This window comes from Plutella xylostella, chromosome 14 (assembly GCF_932276165.1).
Source record: "Plutella xylostella chromosome 14, ilPluXylo3.1, whole genome shotgun sequence".
NCBI lineage: Eukaryota > Metazoa > Arthropoda > Insecta > Lepidoptera > Plutellidae > Plutella > Plutella xylostella.
This window is the reverse complement of record NC_063994.1, coordinates 8,767,728-8,787,705: the sequence shown is the minus strand read 5'-3', so window position 1 is coordinate 8,787,705 and position 19,978 is coordinate 8,767,728. Positions and strand designations below refer to the sequence as shown.

At 36.9% G+C, this 19,978-nt stretch overlaps 1 protein-coding gene and 1 long non-coding RNA gene across 2 annotated transcripts; both read right to left on the bottom strand.

Moving 5' to 3' along the window:
- Positions 1–5,233: 5,233 nt before the first annotated feature.
- LOC125489548 lies at positions 5,234–6,333 on the bottom strand. The gene is made up of 2 exons (XR_007267059.1): positions 5,568–6,333; positions 5,234–5,436 (listed from the first exon to the last, which is right to left on the bottom strand). It is a non-coding gene; the product is annotated as an uncharacterized LOC125489548 (long non-coding RNA).
- A 10,335-nt stretch (positions 6,334–16,668) lies between these two features.
- LOC125489541 (general transcription factor II-I repeat domain-containing protein 2A-like) lies at positions 16,669–17,727 on the bottom strand. Its single transcript, XM_048625571.1, has one exon. The coding sequence runs from the start codon at positions 17,725–17,727 to the stop codon at positions 16,669–16,671; it is 1,059 nt and encodes a 352-aa protein (XP_048481528.1).
- Positions 17,728–19,978: the final 2,251 nt, after the last annotated feature.

The following is a 19,978-nucleotide window of genomic DNA, read 5'->3' as shown; positions in this document are numbered from 1 at the left end:
CGACAGGATATTTCTTTAAGATGTTTAACTGTATTGTAGTTTGGTGTTGTAAGAAACAATTATGTGTATCACTGTCATCCACAGAATCAGAGTATATTGCTTTAAGCATAGCCATAGCAGAAGCTTGTTGGTTGAAACATTTACTAAATGATTTTGATATTATCAGCGATCAAGTGATTATCTATGAGGATAACCAGTCAGTAATAAAGTTAGCATACAACAGTGAAAATATGAAAAGATTAAAACATCTGGATACCAGATATCACTTCATTGTTGATAAAATTAATGAAAAGTGTATCTCCCTTGAATACATTAAAACAAATGATAACTTAGCAGATTTGTTAACAAAACCATTAGGAAAAAATCTCTTTGAAAAATTTAACAAAATTCTGTTTTCTGTTATAGATTAAAAGTCAGCTAAGGTATCGGGCAGTGTAAAAGTTTAAGGCATTACTGTTAAGATTAATTAAACGTTTTTTGTTCTTTGGTAAATTTAAAGACACAAATATGTCAGAAAAATAAAGTAATGTTAAGGCATAATGTAGACTTAGGATTTATGTTAGTAAACTTTGTATAACTGAGCTTGTTCGGTAGTTAACTACTAAATTTAACCTTTTGTGTTTAAAGTAGGTAGGTAAGCTAGAAGTATTAGTACTTATGTCAAGTAAGTTATTAAAATATTTTGTGTTTCTTAAGTAGAGAAGGTTTAGTGCGTACTCATGCTTTATATAATTTATATAGTCACAAGAGATTAGTTAAGAATAAGATTTACTGTTATTTTGCGTCATAAATACAGCATTGTATGATTGTAGGAAAATATTTGTTGGGGGGGGATGTTAAAATGCAACAAAGATTTTTGTATGTCTCAGAATAAGGTAGCGCATTTGTGGTCTGTAACCTTTTTATAATCTGTGCCTCTACTCTATGGTTATATAGAAATAAATAAAATTCACGCTGCACGCTCCATCTTTTAATTTGCAAAATCCATTTAAATAAATAGTTTCCACCATCGCTTTCATCTGCAATAGTATGGGCATGTGAAAATCTTTATATGTACCTAATGGGTAAAGAATTCACGGTGATATCAGACCACAAACCATTGGAAATAATTTACTCCACCAATTCAAAACCCAGTGCGAGAATCCAACGATGGGTTCTTCGACTTCAAGCATTCACTTTCAAAGTAGTATACAAACCGGGAAAGAATAATATTGCTGATCCATTGTCTCGACTACTTAATACAACAAATGTAAAGAATGCTCCACAAGAGGACAGAGAAGAGTCGTTTCTTTTGGCATCTATTGAAATGTCTTCACCGGCAGTAAAATTAGAAGAAGTAAGAGAAGCTACACTGTTATTAGTAATCTTACGGAATTCTGACAGTTATCAATTTTAGACAAATCAGAGATCACAAACCTTTTTGGGCTGGGCACTTTTTCAATACGAGTCTGGACATCTGAGACTATAATATATTTTTTTTAGTCCCTGTATCCATTTTATTAAGTGCGGCGCTCCAAATTAAAAGGGGATTTACCTACGGTGAGAAATAATTACCGTACCTACCTAAATATATTACAAACAGTGAAAAATACAATTAAAGATAATCTCAATTATCTTATATAATTATCGCTGTCGTAGAAAATATATCTAAAAACAACTAGTAATTATTTTTGAAACGGTAGCCGCGCCGATGTCAGGGCGATGTTGCGTTCGTATTTGAATAGAGGTAAAAAAAACCGGCCAAGTGCGAGTCGGGCTCGCGCACAAAGGGTTCCGTAGTAAGCACAATAACTTAACCAAAATTACAGTTAAATCAACCTATCTCAAAAACTATAAGAGATACTTTGATCAAACCAAAAATCGTTGAAAGAGTTAATTAGCATGCATCACCTCTATTTTTTTTAGAATTTTATACCCCGTAGTTATAAAAATAGAGGGGGGGGGACATACTTTTTACGACTTTGAGAGCTGATATCTAGAAAACCGTTCACTTTAAGAAAAATGTTTTTTAGAAAACTTTATATCATTTTAAAAGACCTTTCCATTGATACCCCACACGGGTATGTACATCGAAAAAAAAAATTTCATCCCTCAGTTACATGTATGGGGGGCCCCACCCCCAATTCTTTTTTTTACTATTTAGTGTCATATTTTTGTAGCGGTTCATACAACACATATTCCCATCAAATTTCATCACTGTAGTACTTATAGTTTCCGAGTAAATCGGCTGTGACAGACGGACAGACGGACAGACGGACAGACGGACATGACGAAACTATAAGGGTTCCGTTTTTGCCATTTTGGCTACGGAACCCTAAAAAAGAGATGTCGCTCTATAAAATTGTATTGTGTGCACTGACTGGCTTGCGTGTCGTCACAGCAAACTGTGAGTCTAAAATGTGCGGTGGTGGTACCAAATTAGCGATACAGGTGAAATTGTGTCAGCGACTCATCGCTGGGAGTAAGACAGCAGAACACGTTTACCCATCGGTCATCGGTTCTTCGACAGATGTGACCAGCCCATTGCCACTTAAGCTTACTAACTCGGTGAGCTATGTCGGTGACTTTAGTTCTCTGTCAGATTACTTCGTTCCGGATGCGATCTTTCAAGCATAGCTCCAAGCATAGCTCTTTCCATAGCTCGCTGAGTGACCTTCAGTTTGTGAACCAGTCCCACAGTAAGTGTCCACGTTTTAGCCCCATAGGTCATAACCGGTAGGACACACTGATCAAAGACTTTCGTCTTGAGATTTTGTGGTATGGGCGACGAGAAGACTTGACGAAGTTTGCCAAATGCTGCCCAGCCCAATTGTATTCTTCTATTGACCTCTGATTGGAAGTTATTTCTACCCAGCTGCAGAGTCTGTCCAATCCAGTGGCGTGCTTTGGGTGGGAATACGTCCAGCAGTGAACTGCTATAGGTATGACGATGGATGGATGATGATGGATTTGTTTATTAAAATCTCTACCTAATCATCACTATTATCATCATCATCATCAGTATCTTCATCATCAGCATCGCTGACTTTAATTATTAGAGATTCTGTAACTCTGTCGATAAAATCGTCGAGAGTGCACATCTTATCTTCCTCTTTTATTGTGTGGCTGATGCATGCTTGCCATTTCTCAGGAGTAACATTTTTTATACCTTCTAGTAGTAGTTTTTTAACTTCCGCCATTTTGTAGGTTGTGTTGTGTCTTGCGACATGCCCCTTCACTTGAGCCCACACCAATTTTTGAAATTGATTAAAAAGGTTTATTATCCCTGAATTTAGTAGGAAGTGATGCCATGCTAAAGAATAAAATAAAGCAATTAAAATTAATTCGATACATGGGTCGTGAGTCGTGATCCTACTTCATATTATAAATGCGAAAGTTTGTAAGTGTATATGTGTATGTATGTATGTATGTATGTATGTATGTGTGTATGTTTGTTATTTCTTCACGTCAAAACGGCTGAACCGATTTTAATGAAATTTGGAATGAAGTTAGCTGACACCCTGGATTAACACATATGTTACTTTTTATCGCGGAATTCCCACGGGAAAACTTATTAAGGCGAAGCGAAGCTCGCGGGAACAGCTATTATATTGAAATATTTGTTATTTTTGTATTAGTTTACTTGAGCAAGTAAATATTTAGATTTATCTTTTTGTATAAAAATATTAAGAAAAAATTATTGCCCAGAAATGGATCGCAATTTTTCATTTTTTCGGTAAAGAACTTTTTTAGTAGCATCACTTATAAAATGTCAGAATTCTTTCCAATTAAAAATCAGAGAGTACACTTGAAGATGAAATGCTAAACAATGTCAAAGAATCGATCGAAAAAGACACATGGCCAAAGGAACTTCGAAAGTATGAGCTGATTAAAACAGAACTATGTGTAATTGATGATATATTATTAAGAGGAACCAGAATTATTGTACCACAGAAACTAATACCAAGAATGTTAGAGATTGGGCATGAAGGTCATATTTCCATCAGTGTTATGAAAGCCAAGCTACGATTAAATCTATGGTGGACAACGATGGACAAAGATGTAGAATATTGGGTTGATACCTGCAAAGGATGTAGATTGGTCAGTAAAATCACACCTCCAGAACCAATAACTTCCACTGATCTACCAAGCAGAGTATGGGAGATGGTAGCAGTTGACTACCTAGGACCACTACCATCTGGTCATTATCTGCTTTTTATTATAGATTACTACAGTAGATACTCTGAGGTTGAATAAGAGTCCATCTGCAGAGAACACAATTAAAGTGCTTAGCAACATCATTGCACGAGAAGGCAGCATGGAGACACTTGTTTGTGATAATGGACCAGCATTCACTGACAAGAGATTTATTAAATTCTTAAAAAACCATGATATACAGCTCAGACACACTACACCACTGTGGCCACAGGCTAACGGTGAGGTTGAAAGACAAAACAGAAGCTTGTTGAGAAGGTTGAGAATTGCACAGGCACTAAAACTAGATTTGAAGGAGGAACTCCTAGCATACCTAATGGCATACAGGAAAACACCCCATTCCACAACAGGAGTGCCGCCTGGCAATCTCTTCAGAGGAAGAGTAATAAAAACCAAGTTACCCTCAATGAAGCTGAAAATACATATTGATGATGAAGCAGTCCGTGACAATGATAGACTTAAGAAACACCTAACTAAAGTGTATGCTGACAAGAAGAGGAATGCAAAAGAATCAGATCTAGCACCTGGAGATAAAGTACTAGTAAGACAGAAGAAAGATAACAAATTGTCAACGCCTTTCTAACCTGAAGAACATACAGTTATTTGGAAGAGGGGTAACTCAGTAGTAGCTAGATCAACCAATGGAAAGGAGGTGAGAAGAAACTCAACTTACTTCCAGCGCATCAAGGAAAGATACACAAATAAAGTCGGAGTTCAGGAGGACAATGACGACCAAGATGTAACAGAGACATCAAAAGACATAAACGCTGAGATACCAACAAATGTCAGCACTGAGGCACCAATGGACTCAAACGTAAGAGAAACGCCTACGTTATCACAACCAAGCAGGCAGAAGAGAGTGCATCGTACCCCCCACAAATATAATGACTTTGTATTGGGTTTGATTATGGATTGTATTCATTCAAATATTTAATCTTTCTTTGTGTTTAAAACAAATTTTATGTTTACCTAGTTACCTATAGTTGTTTTTTTAGTCTATATTCTTGGATGGTTTGTTCTTATGTGAGCCAATTAATACAAATGATTAATACATAGTATACTGTATAATGAACAATCATCATTGTAAGTACACCTATAAATAATAGTAGTATAGGTTGTCTGATAGGTTTTGTAACTATGGTTAGATTGATACAGTTGTATTATTTGAATATGTTTTGTAGCATTGTAATTAATTGTTAAGTTGTTATCATTATGTAATGGTAATGTAATGTTTCAATGTAACTTAGGGTCACTTTTACCAAACGCTAAACGTATTTAAAATTGTATTTAAATCAAATTTTAAATAGATTTTGTACTAACTGACAGACGTTTGACAGACTACTAAATACGTTTAGCGTTTGGTGAAATTCCACCTTACTGTCTTTACTTAATTTTCTTTAAGGAAGAAAGGGATTGTAGAATTGTATTTGGAACTCATCCTAAGGTTCTATGGCCCTTTTTATCTGTCATAATATTTCGATGTTAAAAAGTGTAAACAGCATTCAATTGTTTCCGTGCTAATAAAGGTTTAATCAGTTAATTGTGTGTTTAAAATACAGTCACAAACACCACAGCAGGTACCCATTTTTAGAAAACTTTGGAGTTTAGAAATGAAAGGGCTAGAACACAAACTTTAGTAAATAACTGATGCCTGATTACTGATAAAACATTAAAATATTTCATTTTACGTAACTCTCTAAACTAATACGTAAACTTCAACACACAAGCTTACCTTATCGATTTTCCAATTGCATATTGCAAACACAAACATAATAATAGATGTTTATTTTGTATTGTAAAGACTTATGTTCCTTGCTTCCGACCTATGCTTTAATGAAAAAATAATCGATGATGGATCGATTCCCGAGTAGGCACTTTTATTTTAATCATATTCGTTTTTGGTAAATATATTAGTACCGATAAGGTTTGTGCTTTTGTAAGTAAGTATTCAATACTTTTATATGAATATCTTCCCTTATAAATTTGCTTATATTACGTATCATCAAGTAATAAACATTTAAGTAAGTTTAAATATCGTAGAAAACATTAAGATGTAGAACTTAGCAACTAGGTACAGTATACTTTACGTAAAAGCTATGGTTAAAAATAAAAATGATTCGAGTTCAATAATCGATTATATTTGATTACTATCACTATTTCATAAACTTACCTCATCTCTACTCTGTTATATTTTTTTAAATCACTTGGAAAAGTCCATAGAACAGCATAGAAGTGGACTCTTGCGCCCGGGGGTCGCGGGGGTGTGCGCGGGCGGCAGGGGTTGCCAATCCAGCGCGCTCATTGGTAAAGCCGGGCTACAGACGCCAGTAGGATGGGGATATGAAGATTAGGTATGAGAGAAAGGGAAAAGGATACTATTCGAAATCAAACCAAATAGCGCCAAAAATCTAAAGCTGCGTACAGACCGGGCCAACGAACGCCAACGGTTATCCCAACGATGGATATTTATCATACATAATACAGGGCAGATTGCAGCAACGAAGGTCAACGAAACCTGTTCGTTGGCGTTCGTTGGGCCGGTCTGTACGCAACTTAATGCACACGGCCAAACCACAATATGAATATTTTTTCTAGTCAGAGTTACCAGTTGCAATAATGAATTATGAATATGTTACATAAATAATTGAAATTATCACGAAAACCAATATAAATGCCGGGTATTTCATCCCTTTCATTATTTTCAACTACTATTTAGGATAATTAAATTTATTTGCAGTACTTGAAGGTTAAAAAAGTTAATCGATATTTTCGATTGTAATATTCTTACGTATATGGCCACACTCATTTTAAAGACGTCAAATGGCTTTTTTGGCGGGAACTGGAAGGGCGCCTTTTTTGAACAAATTTTTGAATAAATTCAAATAACTTGGTATACTTACGAAATACCTACCTGGGACTCGTCGTAATGGAGCCGGAGAGCGGCGGAGATGACGATGGGTGTATGGCGACACCGCGGACAACAAAGAAGCGGAAAATGAAGGAGCAGCTTCCAGCGGCGTCTTCGTCACAGGACGATAAGTACAAACCCTACTTTAAACCTGAATATAAGAGGTCATATCCGGACAACAGCTCTAAGGAGGAATTCCCGATCTATGTTGAAGGAATTAATGAGAAAATTGGGAACAAAAACCCCTTATATCTCTCCAAATTTTTCAAAAATGTTAAGGGCATAGTCGAAAAACGTAGATTAAATGCGAACAAAATAATGGTAGTGTTCAAACAGGCAGTAGCAGCAAATGACTTCCTAAGCCATAGTTGTCTTAAGGAAAACAATTTGAAGGCGTACATACCAGCGGCGTCGGTGGAGAGAACCGGCACTATTAGATTCGTCGACAAGGAATCGAGCAATGCAGAACTGTATGAGAAACTGATGGCTGATGCTGAAATAATAGCTGTGAGACGGTTCACCAAGAAGGTAGGTCAGGAAATAGTCCCTCTCACTACGGTGAGTGTGACATTTGTAGGCACTTCTCTCCCACAATATGTTTTTCTCGACAAGTGGAGGTACAGGGTATATACTTATGTGCCACCACTGATGCAATGCTTCAAGTGCATGAAGTTTAGGCACAATGCCAAAATATGTAGAAATGATGAAGTATGTTCAAGATGTTCAGGTGCACATTCTTACAAGGAGTGCACATCAGACACCTTGAAGTGTTGCAACTGTGGTGGGGACCACTTAGCTATATCTAAGTTTTGTCCCATTAAAATAGAACAACGTAAAAGGCATGAATCAAATTACCTGACTAGGATGTATTCAAAAGTAGTATCAGACAAAGATTTTCCTGCGTTGCCCAAACCGAAAACAGACAAATCAGTGACATTTGCATTGAAAACAAAGACTACCCCGGTTAAAAAAAATGAAAATAGTCATGAGTCCCCTATCACAACCCCGGTCTCAACCGTCCAAACAACGTCTCCTAACTCCAACACCTTGACCTATGACTACCTTGTAAAAGATGATATCTTTTTACAAAAAAATAATACAAACCTTAGTTATGTTAGCTAATTCAAACAAAACAAACACAACCACACACATTAAAGATATATTGATACAAAATCTTACCAAATAATGGCTGTCTTAAAAATAATGCAACATAATATTCAGAGTGTAAATAATAAAAAGGTTTTACTTAAATCATCATTAATTCAAAATAACATAGATGTGTGTCTTCTCAATGAAACCTGGTTAAAAGATTCAAACCCCTATTTATCAATCTCTGGCTATAATTATATAGGAAAAAATGCTAAAAATGAACACGGCGGTGTAGGTATTTTAATCCGTAACTCCATTAAATATAAACATCTTAAGACTAGTTTTTATCAAGATATTCAATCCATAGCAGTCTCTTTGTCCACAGCAAACGGTCCTCTTTCAATCCTTTGTGTATACTGCCCACCTAAAACAAAAAACACCAATAGTCTCATAAGGATAAATAAACTAAGAAACATTGTAAAGCAACTACCAAAACCTTGCATAATATCTGGTGACTTTAATGCACATCACATTACTTTCGGATGTGAAATTACTAACCCTAGAGGTAGGGAATTACTAGACCTTTTTGATGAGTGCAACTTATGTTTACTAAATACAGGTGCACCGACCACTGTCGGTAGACCTGGATGTAATGCATCGGCTATAGACGTGACTTGTGTCAGTCCAGACCTTGCTCCATTATGTGAGTGGCGCGTGGGTGAGGATGCTATGGGTAGCTACCACCTACAGACCTTTACTGACATTATTGTATCTACTACAAACTATCAAGTAAATGATGACATTGAGAAATTCTTATTTAATAAAACAAACTGGGAAAGCTACCATAACTTATCAGAGGCTTTGTTTACAGATTTTAATTCTAACTCTGATAGTCCATTACAAAAATATGATGAAATGTGTAAAATACTTAATACTTTAAGGAATGTGTGTGTACCTGTGTATAGGTGTCATGCTGGTAAAACATGTAGGGCTCCGGCTCCGTGGTGGAGCGAGGACTGTGCTGAAGCTGTAAAGAAATCAAAAGATGCGTTAGCTAAGTATAGGAATGATATGACAATTGAAAATTATATTGATTACAAAAGATTAGATGCTAGGAAAAAAATGATTATTAAAGAAGCTAAAAGCTCAAGTTGGAAAAAGTTATGTTCATCTTTTAATAGATACACACCAATTTCTAGAGTGTGGAACTATATACGGAGATTTAAAAGAATAAATACCAATAGAAATATATCTAAGAATGACGAATGGATTGGTAATTTTATAGACAAATTGGCACAACCTGCAAATAATGCTACAGATATAGATTTAGAATATATTTTTAACTCAGTTAGTAATGATGATACAACATTATTTTTGTTACAACCATTTACAGATGAGGAATTTAATATAGCATTGGCTTTAAGAAAGAACACTACTCCAGGATTAGACAGTTTTCCATATATTATGTTACAAAATTTACACATATCAGCTAAAAATAGTATATTACAGATCCTAAACTCACTATGGTCACAACAACTGATTCCAGAGTCATGGAAAACTCAGTGTGTTATACCTATACTGAAATCAGATAAACCGGATGATGATCCTAATTCATACAGACCTATCTCTTTAGCCTCGTGTATAGGAAAGTTATGTGAGCAAATGATAAAGATAAGACTAGACTATTATGTTGAAAATAAGAATATAATTCCTTCATGCCAGTTTGGGTTTAGGAAAGGAAAAAGTGCAGTCGAAAGTTTTACTACATACCTGATAGATATGAAGAACTGTTTGTTGTCTAAGTCAACAGCAGTGTGTGTGTTCCTTGATATGCAGGGAGCCTATGACAATGTCAATCTCCATCAAATGGCAAGGGTTCTTCATTCGTTGAAACTACCTGGAAAATTAATAAAGTGGCTGTTTAACTTTTCATTTGGTCGTACATTATATGTTAAGTATAATAATATTTTACATGGCCCAAAAAACGCATACAAAGGTCTAATGCAAGGTGCCTCCTTGTCCCCAATACTCTACAATTTATATACTTCACAAATTCTCAATCATTTACCCAAAGATGTTAAAATATTACAGTTTGCTGATGATATTTTAATATATTGTGTAAATAGTAATGTACAGGTTGCTCAAAGAAACATTAATTTAGCTTTAGATAAGCTTAATTCTTATTACTCAAATGAATTAAAGCTAAGTATTAACTCAAGTTAAAGTTCAGTTTTAGTATTTGGTAGCAATAGGTCTGTAAATATAAAATATAATAATATCCAATTACCACAAACAGAAGAAAAAAAGTTTCTAGGTGTAATTTTTGATACAAAATTAAAATTTGAAAAACACATAAATTATATTTGTAGAAATGCAATGAGGGGTATAAATATTATGAGATCATTAGCTGGTACATTTTGGGGGTCAGACCCTAAAGTCCTAAGTATGTTATACAAAAGCTTAGTTCGCAGCCACTTTGATTATAGTGCAATTGTATACATGAACATAAGCCCAGTTCTATTGAAAAAATTGGATGTAATACAAAATATGGCGTTACGCATTATTAGTGGTGCTATGTGTACAACTCCTATAAATAATATGGAAGCAGAGACTTGTATACAACCTTTATGTATAAGGCGTTTATTTGCTACAGAGAAATTCTGTTTGAAAGTCCTAGCAATAAATAATGATATAGTTAGTAGTAGGATCTGCTTACCTGAGGTTCTGCAATCGTCTTTACAAACAACACCTTATGTTTCGGCAGCGGATATCCTTAACAGTCAATATCCTTTAATCACCCGGGTTATGGGTTTTGTCACTGATTTGTCTGGAAATATGCACAAGAGTCAGTTATGGCCAGTATATGAATGTAAATATGAAGCATTAATATGTAAACTAAATGTAGATACTAGTTTTATTCTAGATGAAATAGATTTTAAAGAATATTGTTCTAATAAAACTAATAGTTTATATTTGTACACAGATAGGTCAAAGTCTTTGAATTCTGTAAAGTCTGGTTATTATGACCCTCAAAATAAGACAACTAAATGTTTTAACTTGGATCAAAATTGTAGTATTTATACAGCAGAAGCATATGCAATTTATCAAACTCTTATGTATGTACAAAACTTGAATAATATTGAACAATACAATGAAATAATAATAGTTTCTGACTCTAAAAGTGTACTATTGTCATTACAAAATTTCAGTTTTAATTATAAGGTCAATTATATTGTGTATAAGATTAGAAATATTGTATATAATCATAATATTAATGTGACTTTTAAATGGGTACCGTCTCACAGAGGTATCAAAGGCAATGAAGTGGTTGACAAAGCAGTCAATTCTAATCACGATGAAGATCATAGCAACATATGCAAGATTCCTTTTACCGACCTATACACGAATTTAAAGAACGATAAAAGACGACTATGGAATGAATATTACAAGGATATTTCGAAAATGAAAGGAAAATGGTATGCAGAGATTCAAAAAGAACTTCCAATCAAACCATGGTATCATAACCATAAGGATGCCAATGAGCGAAAATATATATAACCATTATAAATCGCCTGAGATTTGGACACTGCCAAACGCCTGCCCATTTACATCGCATGAAGATAACTGACAATAACAAATGCACTTACTGTGAAGCTGATGGGGCAGACTTGACCCATATTGTTATGAGATGTCCCAAATTTAACATGCAGAGACTAGCTCTTGTGGCTGATATACGAGAAGCTTTGAATACAGAGGAGGAGGAGAACGAGATCACGAACACTTCGGCTTCGGATGCCTTGGAAGAAACGGTTGAATCGGTTGATTCAAACTTGATGTCAATGCCTGATTTGCCTGCACAGATAATGACAGCTGACACCTGCCATCCTCGGAATGCTGTACCCCGCCGCGTTCAAGATATTTTAGCAAACCAAAAACTGTATAAGTGTTTATTTAATTTTATATCAACTACTGTTGAACAAATTTAATGTTGTTGTGTTTTTATCTGTAATTATTTTAGTTTAGTTTATTATTTTCTGTTTTTATTGTATGTTTGTATGCCTATGGACTTGTTTCCGGCGAATAAATGATTTATAAATAATAAATAAAGACGTCAAATGAGCCTTAAAAATTTAGTTGGCCGTTAAAATCGCCTTCTGAATAGCAAAAATTTGCGCTGTCAATTAAATTTAGAGATTTTAGCTCATTTTAAAATTAGGAAGTGCGCCCTTCAGAATCGGTACCAATAACATCTCAAAAGCTGGCGAAAATAATAAAAGAAACTGTAGAACAGGAGGCGGGAACAGGTTTTGAAGTTGTGGCTACCATATGTGATCAAGGTCCCACTAATATGGGGGCCCTCAAACTGCTAAAGCAGTTATCCGGTGTACCGGACCATGAGGCAAATAATTATTTCACGGTGAACGAAGAGAAAATCTATATCATATAATTATGATGTACCTCATTTTTTCAAATCAATAAGAAACAATTTTCTTAATAACGGAATGATTAAAATGAATGGGCAAACGGGGAAATTGAGTCAAGTTGAAGAAAAGAACAAAAACCTGCTTTACTTAAGCAAAATTACCGCGACACACGTACATCCAAAATGAAGGTAAAATATGCAGCTCAAATTCTGAGCAACACCGTGGCAGCGGTACTTAAGTTACTGTCAGAAGGCGACCTAAACCCACAACAGAAACATGGATTGATTGAGACTGCCTGGTAATTCAGGACTTGGATAAGTTATTCGACTACACAAATGGCCCATCTAATGGTCCAATAATAACATGTACATACTTATATTGTTTTATTTCCTTTTATTCCGTAACTAGTGTTTAATTTGTATATTTCCCCTAAATCCTGAATTGTAGATTTTATCGATATCGATAAAACAGGTAATCGACAGATTCATACATCACTAAATATAACACATCCCTAGAAATGTAGTATTTTTTGAACGGTTGGTAGCTACTGCTTTGTTGGTACTGCTGCATCACGGAATGCCATACATAGGCGTATAAAAAAAATATGGGCGTAGTTCCGCCTCTTATGTCGTAGTTTATTTTCTCTATGATTATATTTATGTGCACAGTTATTTGTGGAGCAAACATGTTAACATGGAGCAAAAATAATTAAATAACCCTCCTTCTACTTCTACGCTGTCGGGTAAAAAGAGAGCAAGGAGTGAAAATTGGGTGGAAGAAGACAAGATTAGTACAAACTTATTAATTTGTAGTAAGTTCGTTACCGACGTAGCGTAGGAGTAACAATTTTTTCATTTCGATTTATTATTAGGTAGGTAGTGTATTTAATACATACTCTTAAAGTACCTGCAATTTTAATAGATTTGTTTTCCGTTTATAATTAGACTTCACTTGAGGGAATTGGTGAAGGAGCGTGTGCAAGCACTTGAAAACAAAAACACCGACACCTACACGAATGCTAAGAAGCTAAATGCTTGGGCTGATTTGATGTTAAGGTTAATAAGTTTCTTTATTATTTCTGAACATGTTCTGTTTCTGTTCAATAATGTACTGAAATTTACATTACATTATAGGTAATTTTATAATTAAAAGTTTCCAAAGCAATTTGTGTCAGCTAAGGCCGGCGCCCATTATCGGCATCGGTACGACTTTTAGGTTAGGATTTTAGATGGCAAATAGCAATATACTATAACATAATGGCAATAAAGTAGAAATTTCCGTGATATGTGGTCGTAATAACAACTATGTCTAATTGTTACAGGAAGAAATGTAAGAGTTCGGGTGATTACTGAGGAGTTTGGCCTGAGGCGAGAAAATTATCAAAGAGCTCAGGAGAGAGTTGAGGAACTCCACAGATTAAAAATACAGGAGAGAGAGTGGCTAGCCAAAACCGCACAAGAATTATATAAGAAATCTGTTTTTGAGAGAGAAAATGCAGAAGAAGTTTTTCGCTGCAGCCGTGCAAAGCGTGAAGAAGCAGAAATAAAATAATGTTAAGTTTAAGGAAAAATAATTTGAACAGTCAATGAATCTTTGTTTTATTGGATATTAACATTTAAAACATAACATTAAGTACCTAACTTAAGTGAAATGTCTACCAATAAATGCAGCCCATATCATACTTCCACGCTCATTATCAGGAATTATACAGGAATCTCCTCTGCCATTATGAGCTCTGCTATACTTATCTTGCATACAGGTGCTAATCCTTTATATGTGTACTTGTATTCTATCCTTGAGTGAAATGAGACACTGTATAACCTTTTGACCATTCGCTTATATTCGTACTTTTTGCGCTTTTACAATTTTTTACATCAATCGCAAAATCCAAGAATCAATCTCTTCCCCGTCCATAGACCAATCCCCAAACGTCACTTGTTTTTTTTTTTTAAACCTACGTTCCGTCTTTATGTTAAAATCCAATTCTTATTCCAACAATCTCATCGAACCTAACACTTATATTATGCAAAACTGCACAATCCACTATAATATTAGTTATATTATGTAATCTATTTTGTAATGTCCTAGAGAGACACGCAAATCTACGTTTTAGAACACCATTCACCCTTTCATTCCCTTATTATAAAATATTTCTAGTGCTTCTATGGGCACGATTATATCTCTCTTCAGTTTGTGTTCGGGGGTTGATGACTGGGGCATACAAATATGATGTTTGGGCATAATTCTTGCACAGAGTAGTACTCGTTTGTTAATAGGTGATTCTTCACGCTATTGAGGAAGCTAGTGACAGTGTATTAATGTCGCAAATGCAATACCGACTAGAAATCTCAATTTATGTGTGGAAGTATTCGTGTAATTCCAACAAGAGTATTTCCAAAGGACATTAAGGCAGTAAAAGTACCTACCTTATTCTCACCTTTTAATTATTAAAATGACGAGCAACTATTGCTCTTAAAAATGCAATATTAATGTTGGCCCTGTGACCTCCCTCAATGTGGGCATCCTCTTCTGGCAGTGCTGGATGATGTAGCTGCTCCTCCGCATCAAAATATGTAATTAATTTTGTATATTTAAAATGGGCTAAAATTTAAGGTGTAGCCACCCTGTTATAAATAAAATAGTACCTATTTGGCCTTCTCGCTTAATCGCAATATTAAGTATAGCCAGAGCTACAATTGTTGGCTTGATATTCTCCATTTTCACAGACATCCCGTGCAATAGACATTGAAAGCGTTGTTTCCATACACCAAAACAGCTTCCAACTGTGTTCCGCGTGGAAATATGGGCCTCATTGTAGCGCTCCTCGGCAACATTCTGCGGTCATATAATTGGGGTAAATAGGTACGGCCCCAACCTATACCCAGAGTCCCCTAAGAGCCTGCCCCTAAATTCTCCCCTTTCGAATCTTTGCTTGATGGAGGACTACGTGAATATGCGAGAGTCGTGTGTACTGCCTCTCATACAATTACATATACCTATTAGATTAGCATATTTTAAATTTCCCAGCAAATATAATTTTCACAAAAAATACAAACCTGTACATTTAATGAATAATATCCCTTTCTATTTATGTAGTACTGTGCTGCGTCACCACCATATTTTCTTATTCTGATATGGGTACAGTCGATGCACCCAATGACAGTCGGAAAATTTCTGAGTTTATGAAACTGCCTTATAGTTGTCTCTTGTTGTAATGTGGCAGAGTGTCGCGCAAGAGCACGAGCCACTCTGGCACAGATGCAGCTCCCCAGCATCATCTTGTACTTAAAACATTTATTTATTTACTAAAAAAGGTAATGTATTGTGAAAGTAATAAAGGCGTAGCGCTGATACGAGTATCTATTGAACTTGTATTATATTTTTTAAATAAGTATTATAATCACGTCTCGACGACCCCAACATCTAATTGCAGTCAGTACCTACTTGCAGTTCTGGCGTTGTTCCGAAGCCCCTTTGATCTACTACTATGTCATCACGGACTAAATCAATGATGTAGTTCATAGTCCCTTCTTTCGGCCATCTTTCTTGTCAGGCGAACTCGCGCTCCGCCGATAAAAAATCGAAAGCCGACTTAGGGCCACTTTCACCAACATATTAAATTTAGATTTAGTGTCAAATTTTATATGGACTAACGTTTCTTAAATCAACATTTGACACTAAATCTAGATTTAATTTGTTGGTGCAAGGGGCCCCTAATATTTTAAAATCGTGAGTGATTAAAGTTTTAAAGTGAAGCTAAATTGTTGATAGTCCTGTGATATCAATCATTGTTATGTCGGCGTGAAAACCGCGGAAACGTATTACAGTGATAGTTAATAGTTTAGTGCAGGGGTCGGCAACCTTTTGCTGTAGCAGGGCCACTTAAGTTGCCAGAGTTTCAGTGCGGGCCGCACTTATTTTTATATCTATAGGTTCGGGCATGTATTTCAAATAAAACGCATATATCTTCATACAGTCATGTCTATATTAAATTACTATACAGATAATAACTAAAACTAACAAATAATCATAAATTAAACATAAAAATAACAACTAGTGCGATTTTTGCTGCTGCATTTGACTTGCAAGTTTTTTAACATCTGCTTTCATTTTAGTAGTAGAAACGCGCAGTATCGCTTCTAAATGTTCATCCGTTAACCGCGAACAATTCTTATTTTTGCGGTAGTTGAGTACTGAAAAAGTCTGCTCACACAAATATGTACTACCAAACATAGTTATTATCTGCTGAGCAAACTTTTTCATTTCTTTGAAGTTTTCAGAGCTCAAACCTCCATAGAATTGTATCAAGTCTGTGCTTTCTTTAAATGCAGTTTTAAGTTGGTTATTACTTTGCAAATCTACAATATTCATTTGCAAGTAGCTTGGTACCTCACTAACATCAATTCCAAAAGGGTTTTGGAATATTTCCATGTTAAGGGAGCTCTTTTTAAAGTCGGTGAATCGATTTACAAACTCAGTTTGTAGTTGTGCTAACACGTTTCTCATTGTGATATTTTCCCACACAAAGTTATTTCCAGCTTCTTCCACGGCTTTCTTGCAATTGGGAAAATGGCCAAGCTTTTTTTCATCAATATGCTTGATAAACAGTTTCAGTTTCATCTCAAATGACTTGACATCTGAATACATGTCGCAAATCAATTTATTTTTTCCCTGCAAACGTTTGTTGAGCTGGTTCAGTTCCTTAGTCAAATCAGTTAAAAAACCAAGATCGATAATCCACTGTTTGTTAGTAAGCTCTTCCACTGGCTTTCCTTTCATCTCCATGAAGTTTCCAATTTCTTTTCTCAAATCAAAAAACCGTTCTAAAACGGCACCCCGACTCAGCCACCTCACTTCACAGTAGTAAACCACGTCACCATAATCAGCCTCCAGATCTTCCAAAAACTTTTGGAACTGACGGTGAGTGAGTCCATTTCTTCTTATATAATTAACAGTGGATGTTACAGTATCCATTTTTTCTTTCCAGGATATAACTTTGGAGCACAATGCCTCTTGATGGACAATACAGTGGAAAATCAATGGCACAGTAGATCCAGAATCTTTCACTTTGCTGATGATTCTCCCAACAACACCTTTGTTTTGACCGCTCATGTTCTTGCCTCCATCGGTAGTGACACTTGTTAACTTTTCCCAGCTTAATTGCAATGAGTTCAGAGCTTTTTCCACATGGTGAAATAAATCTTCTCGTGTAGTCGTACCTTTTAAACTGCACATTTTCACAAGCTCTTCGTAAACAGTAAAGTTTTCGTCAATGCCGCGTACAAATATGAGTAGCTGTGCTGTATCCGACACGTCCGTACTTTCCATCCATCGCTAAAGAGAAGCAGTCAAAAGACTGCGCCTTGTCCCTGAGTTGTTCACACAAATTAGCACCCAAGTCTTCAGTACGTCGGGTGCAAGTTCTCGCAGAGAAACAAAGATTTTCAAATATTTTTTTTGCTCTGGGCATATTTCTTCTGCGATAGCTAAGGCACACTCTTTTACTAATTCACTATCGGTAAACGGACGTCCACTTTTTGCTAGAATCTCTGCTACCCTGTAACTGGCACGAACATTCGATTCGCTGTTGTCTGCCACAACTTTAAATATGTTTTGTTGACTTTGTAATGACGATTTCAAAGTGGAAATTTTTCTTTTTCGTATTTCTCCTTCAAGACAGTCAAATTTAGCTTTGTGCTCAGTGTCGTAATGTCGTTTCAGGTTATATTCCTTTACTGCAGAAATACTCTTTTGACAAATCAGGCATAACGGTTTTCCTTTAAACTCGATAAAAAAGTATAATTCTGTCCATAATTCGTTAAAAACTCTTTTTTCTTCTTCTATCTTCCTTTTCCTTGAAGCCTAATAAAACATGACATACTCGTAACTAACCTCATGTCATGTTAACCAAACAATTACAGATTACAGAAGCAGTAAATAAAATAAAACAAATTCGCGAGTGCATATTATAAAGTACTTACCTCATACGTCGTGCGTGAGATGCTGAAGAATGGTGAAACGAGAAGCTAGCAACCAGATGAGACGTGAGTTTCCGGAGAATTTCCACAACCGAATGAGGCGAGAGCTGCACGCGCGGCTATTATTTCAACTAAAGCCGGTCGCTTTGAATTTTTCGCCGCCGCACACCTGCGTCTAATCAAAGACTGCCGCCGCCTATTGTCTCAAAGAAGCCGCCTGCCTGCACCGACGGCCACGTGCGGCGGATAAACGCAAAATAATTTTCCAAGAATTGAATAAGTACAGCAAATATATGAAATAAGTAGTTAGGTACATTTTTATATTTTTATTACCCCCAGGTGGGAGCGAGCTTTCAAGAATTTTAACTATATGGCTTAGTATAATATGGCCTTTTGCTTTGGAATTTTTTCTTACGGACCTCAGGCTTGCGGGCCGCACTGAGTTAGTCCACGGACCTCAGGCTTGCGGGCCGCACTGAGTTAGTCCACGGGCCGCATGCGGCCCGCGGGCCGCCGGTTGCCGACCCCTGGTTTAGTGAATCAGTGACACAAAACTACCCGCCATATTTCATTTATTGGAGGTCGTTACTTTATTAAGTGTTTTTAGTTTATTCTACACAATACACACACCACCACACCATTGACACCACACATGGGGCAAGCGCCGGCGTCGGTCATTCACAGCGAGGCTGTGAATGACCTCACCAGGGATGTAGTCCCTGCCTTTGACCATTTCCCCCAGCAACTTGCTCGCGGGGGACTTAAATTGAGGTGCTGCGATGACTACACCCTGGACTGGCTGAAGGAGACCGTCAGCAGCCTTCCCCCCTTATGGGATAGAGGCTGCCAGTTGAAGGTCGTCGCGGCGTCGGAGATGCCCTCCTATATTAAGGGGGCCGTGTGGGTGCCTGACTACACTGAGGAGTCAGTAGAAGCCCTGCGGTTCCACCTTTCGACGGTTAACCGACGCTGGGTCGACCTCAACAGTTGGCGGCTGTTCTCCTCCGATATTAGGGAGGTCGAGGGGGTGCGGAGTGGCCTGCTTATTTTTGGCATTCCGCAACCCGAAGTAGAGCGCCTTGAGCTGAGGGAGAGGAAGCTGAGCTACAAGGTGGGCACAGTACACGTCAGAGTGTCAGAGGGCGGCGGTCAGGCAGCTGAAACAGCTGACGTGCTTGCGACCGCAGCCCCAAGTGCCCCCCCGGGGACACGTGTGACACTGTGAGGGCGGTGGCGGACAAGCCGGAGTCCGGTCGCGAGCGCAAGTCTTCGGGGTCGAGTGCGGGCGAATGGTTGGGCCTCGGGGCCCTTGGCATTCGGTCGCCCTCGACTCTGAGCTTGTCCTCGGCCACCGAGGAATATATGTTGGGGCGGGACGACGACCG

Bases quoted from the DNA above. Each gene is read 5' to 3' on its own strand.
- LOC125489541 (XM_048625571.1), bottom strand. From the start codon at position 17,727: ATGAGCGGTCAAAACAAAGGTGTTGTTGGGAGAATCATCAGCAAAGTG.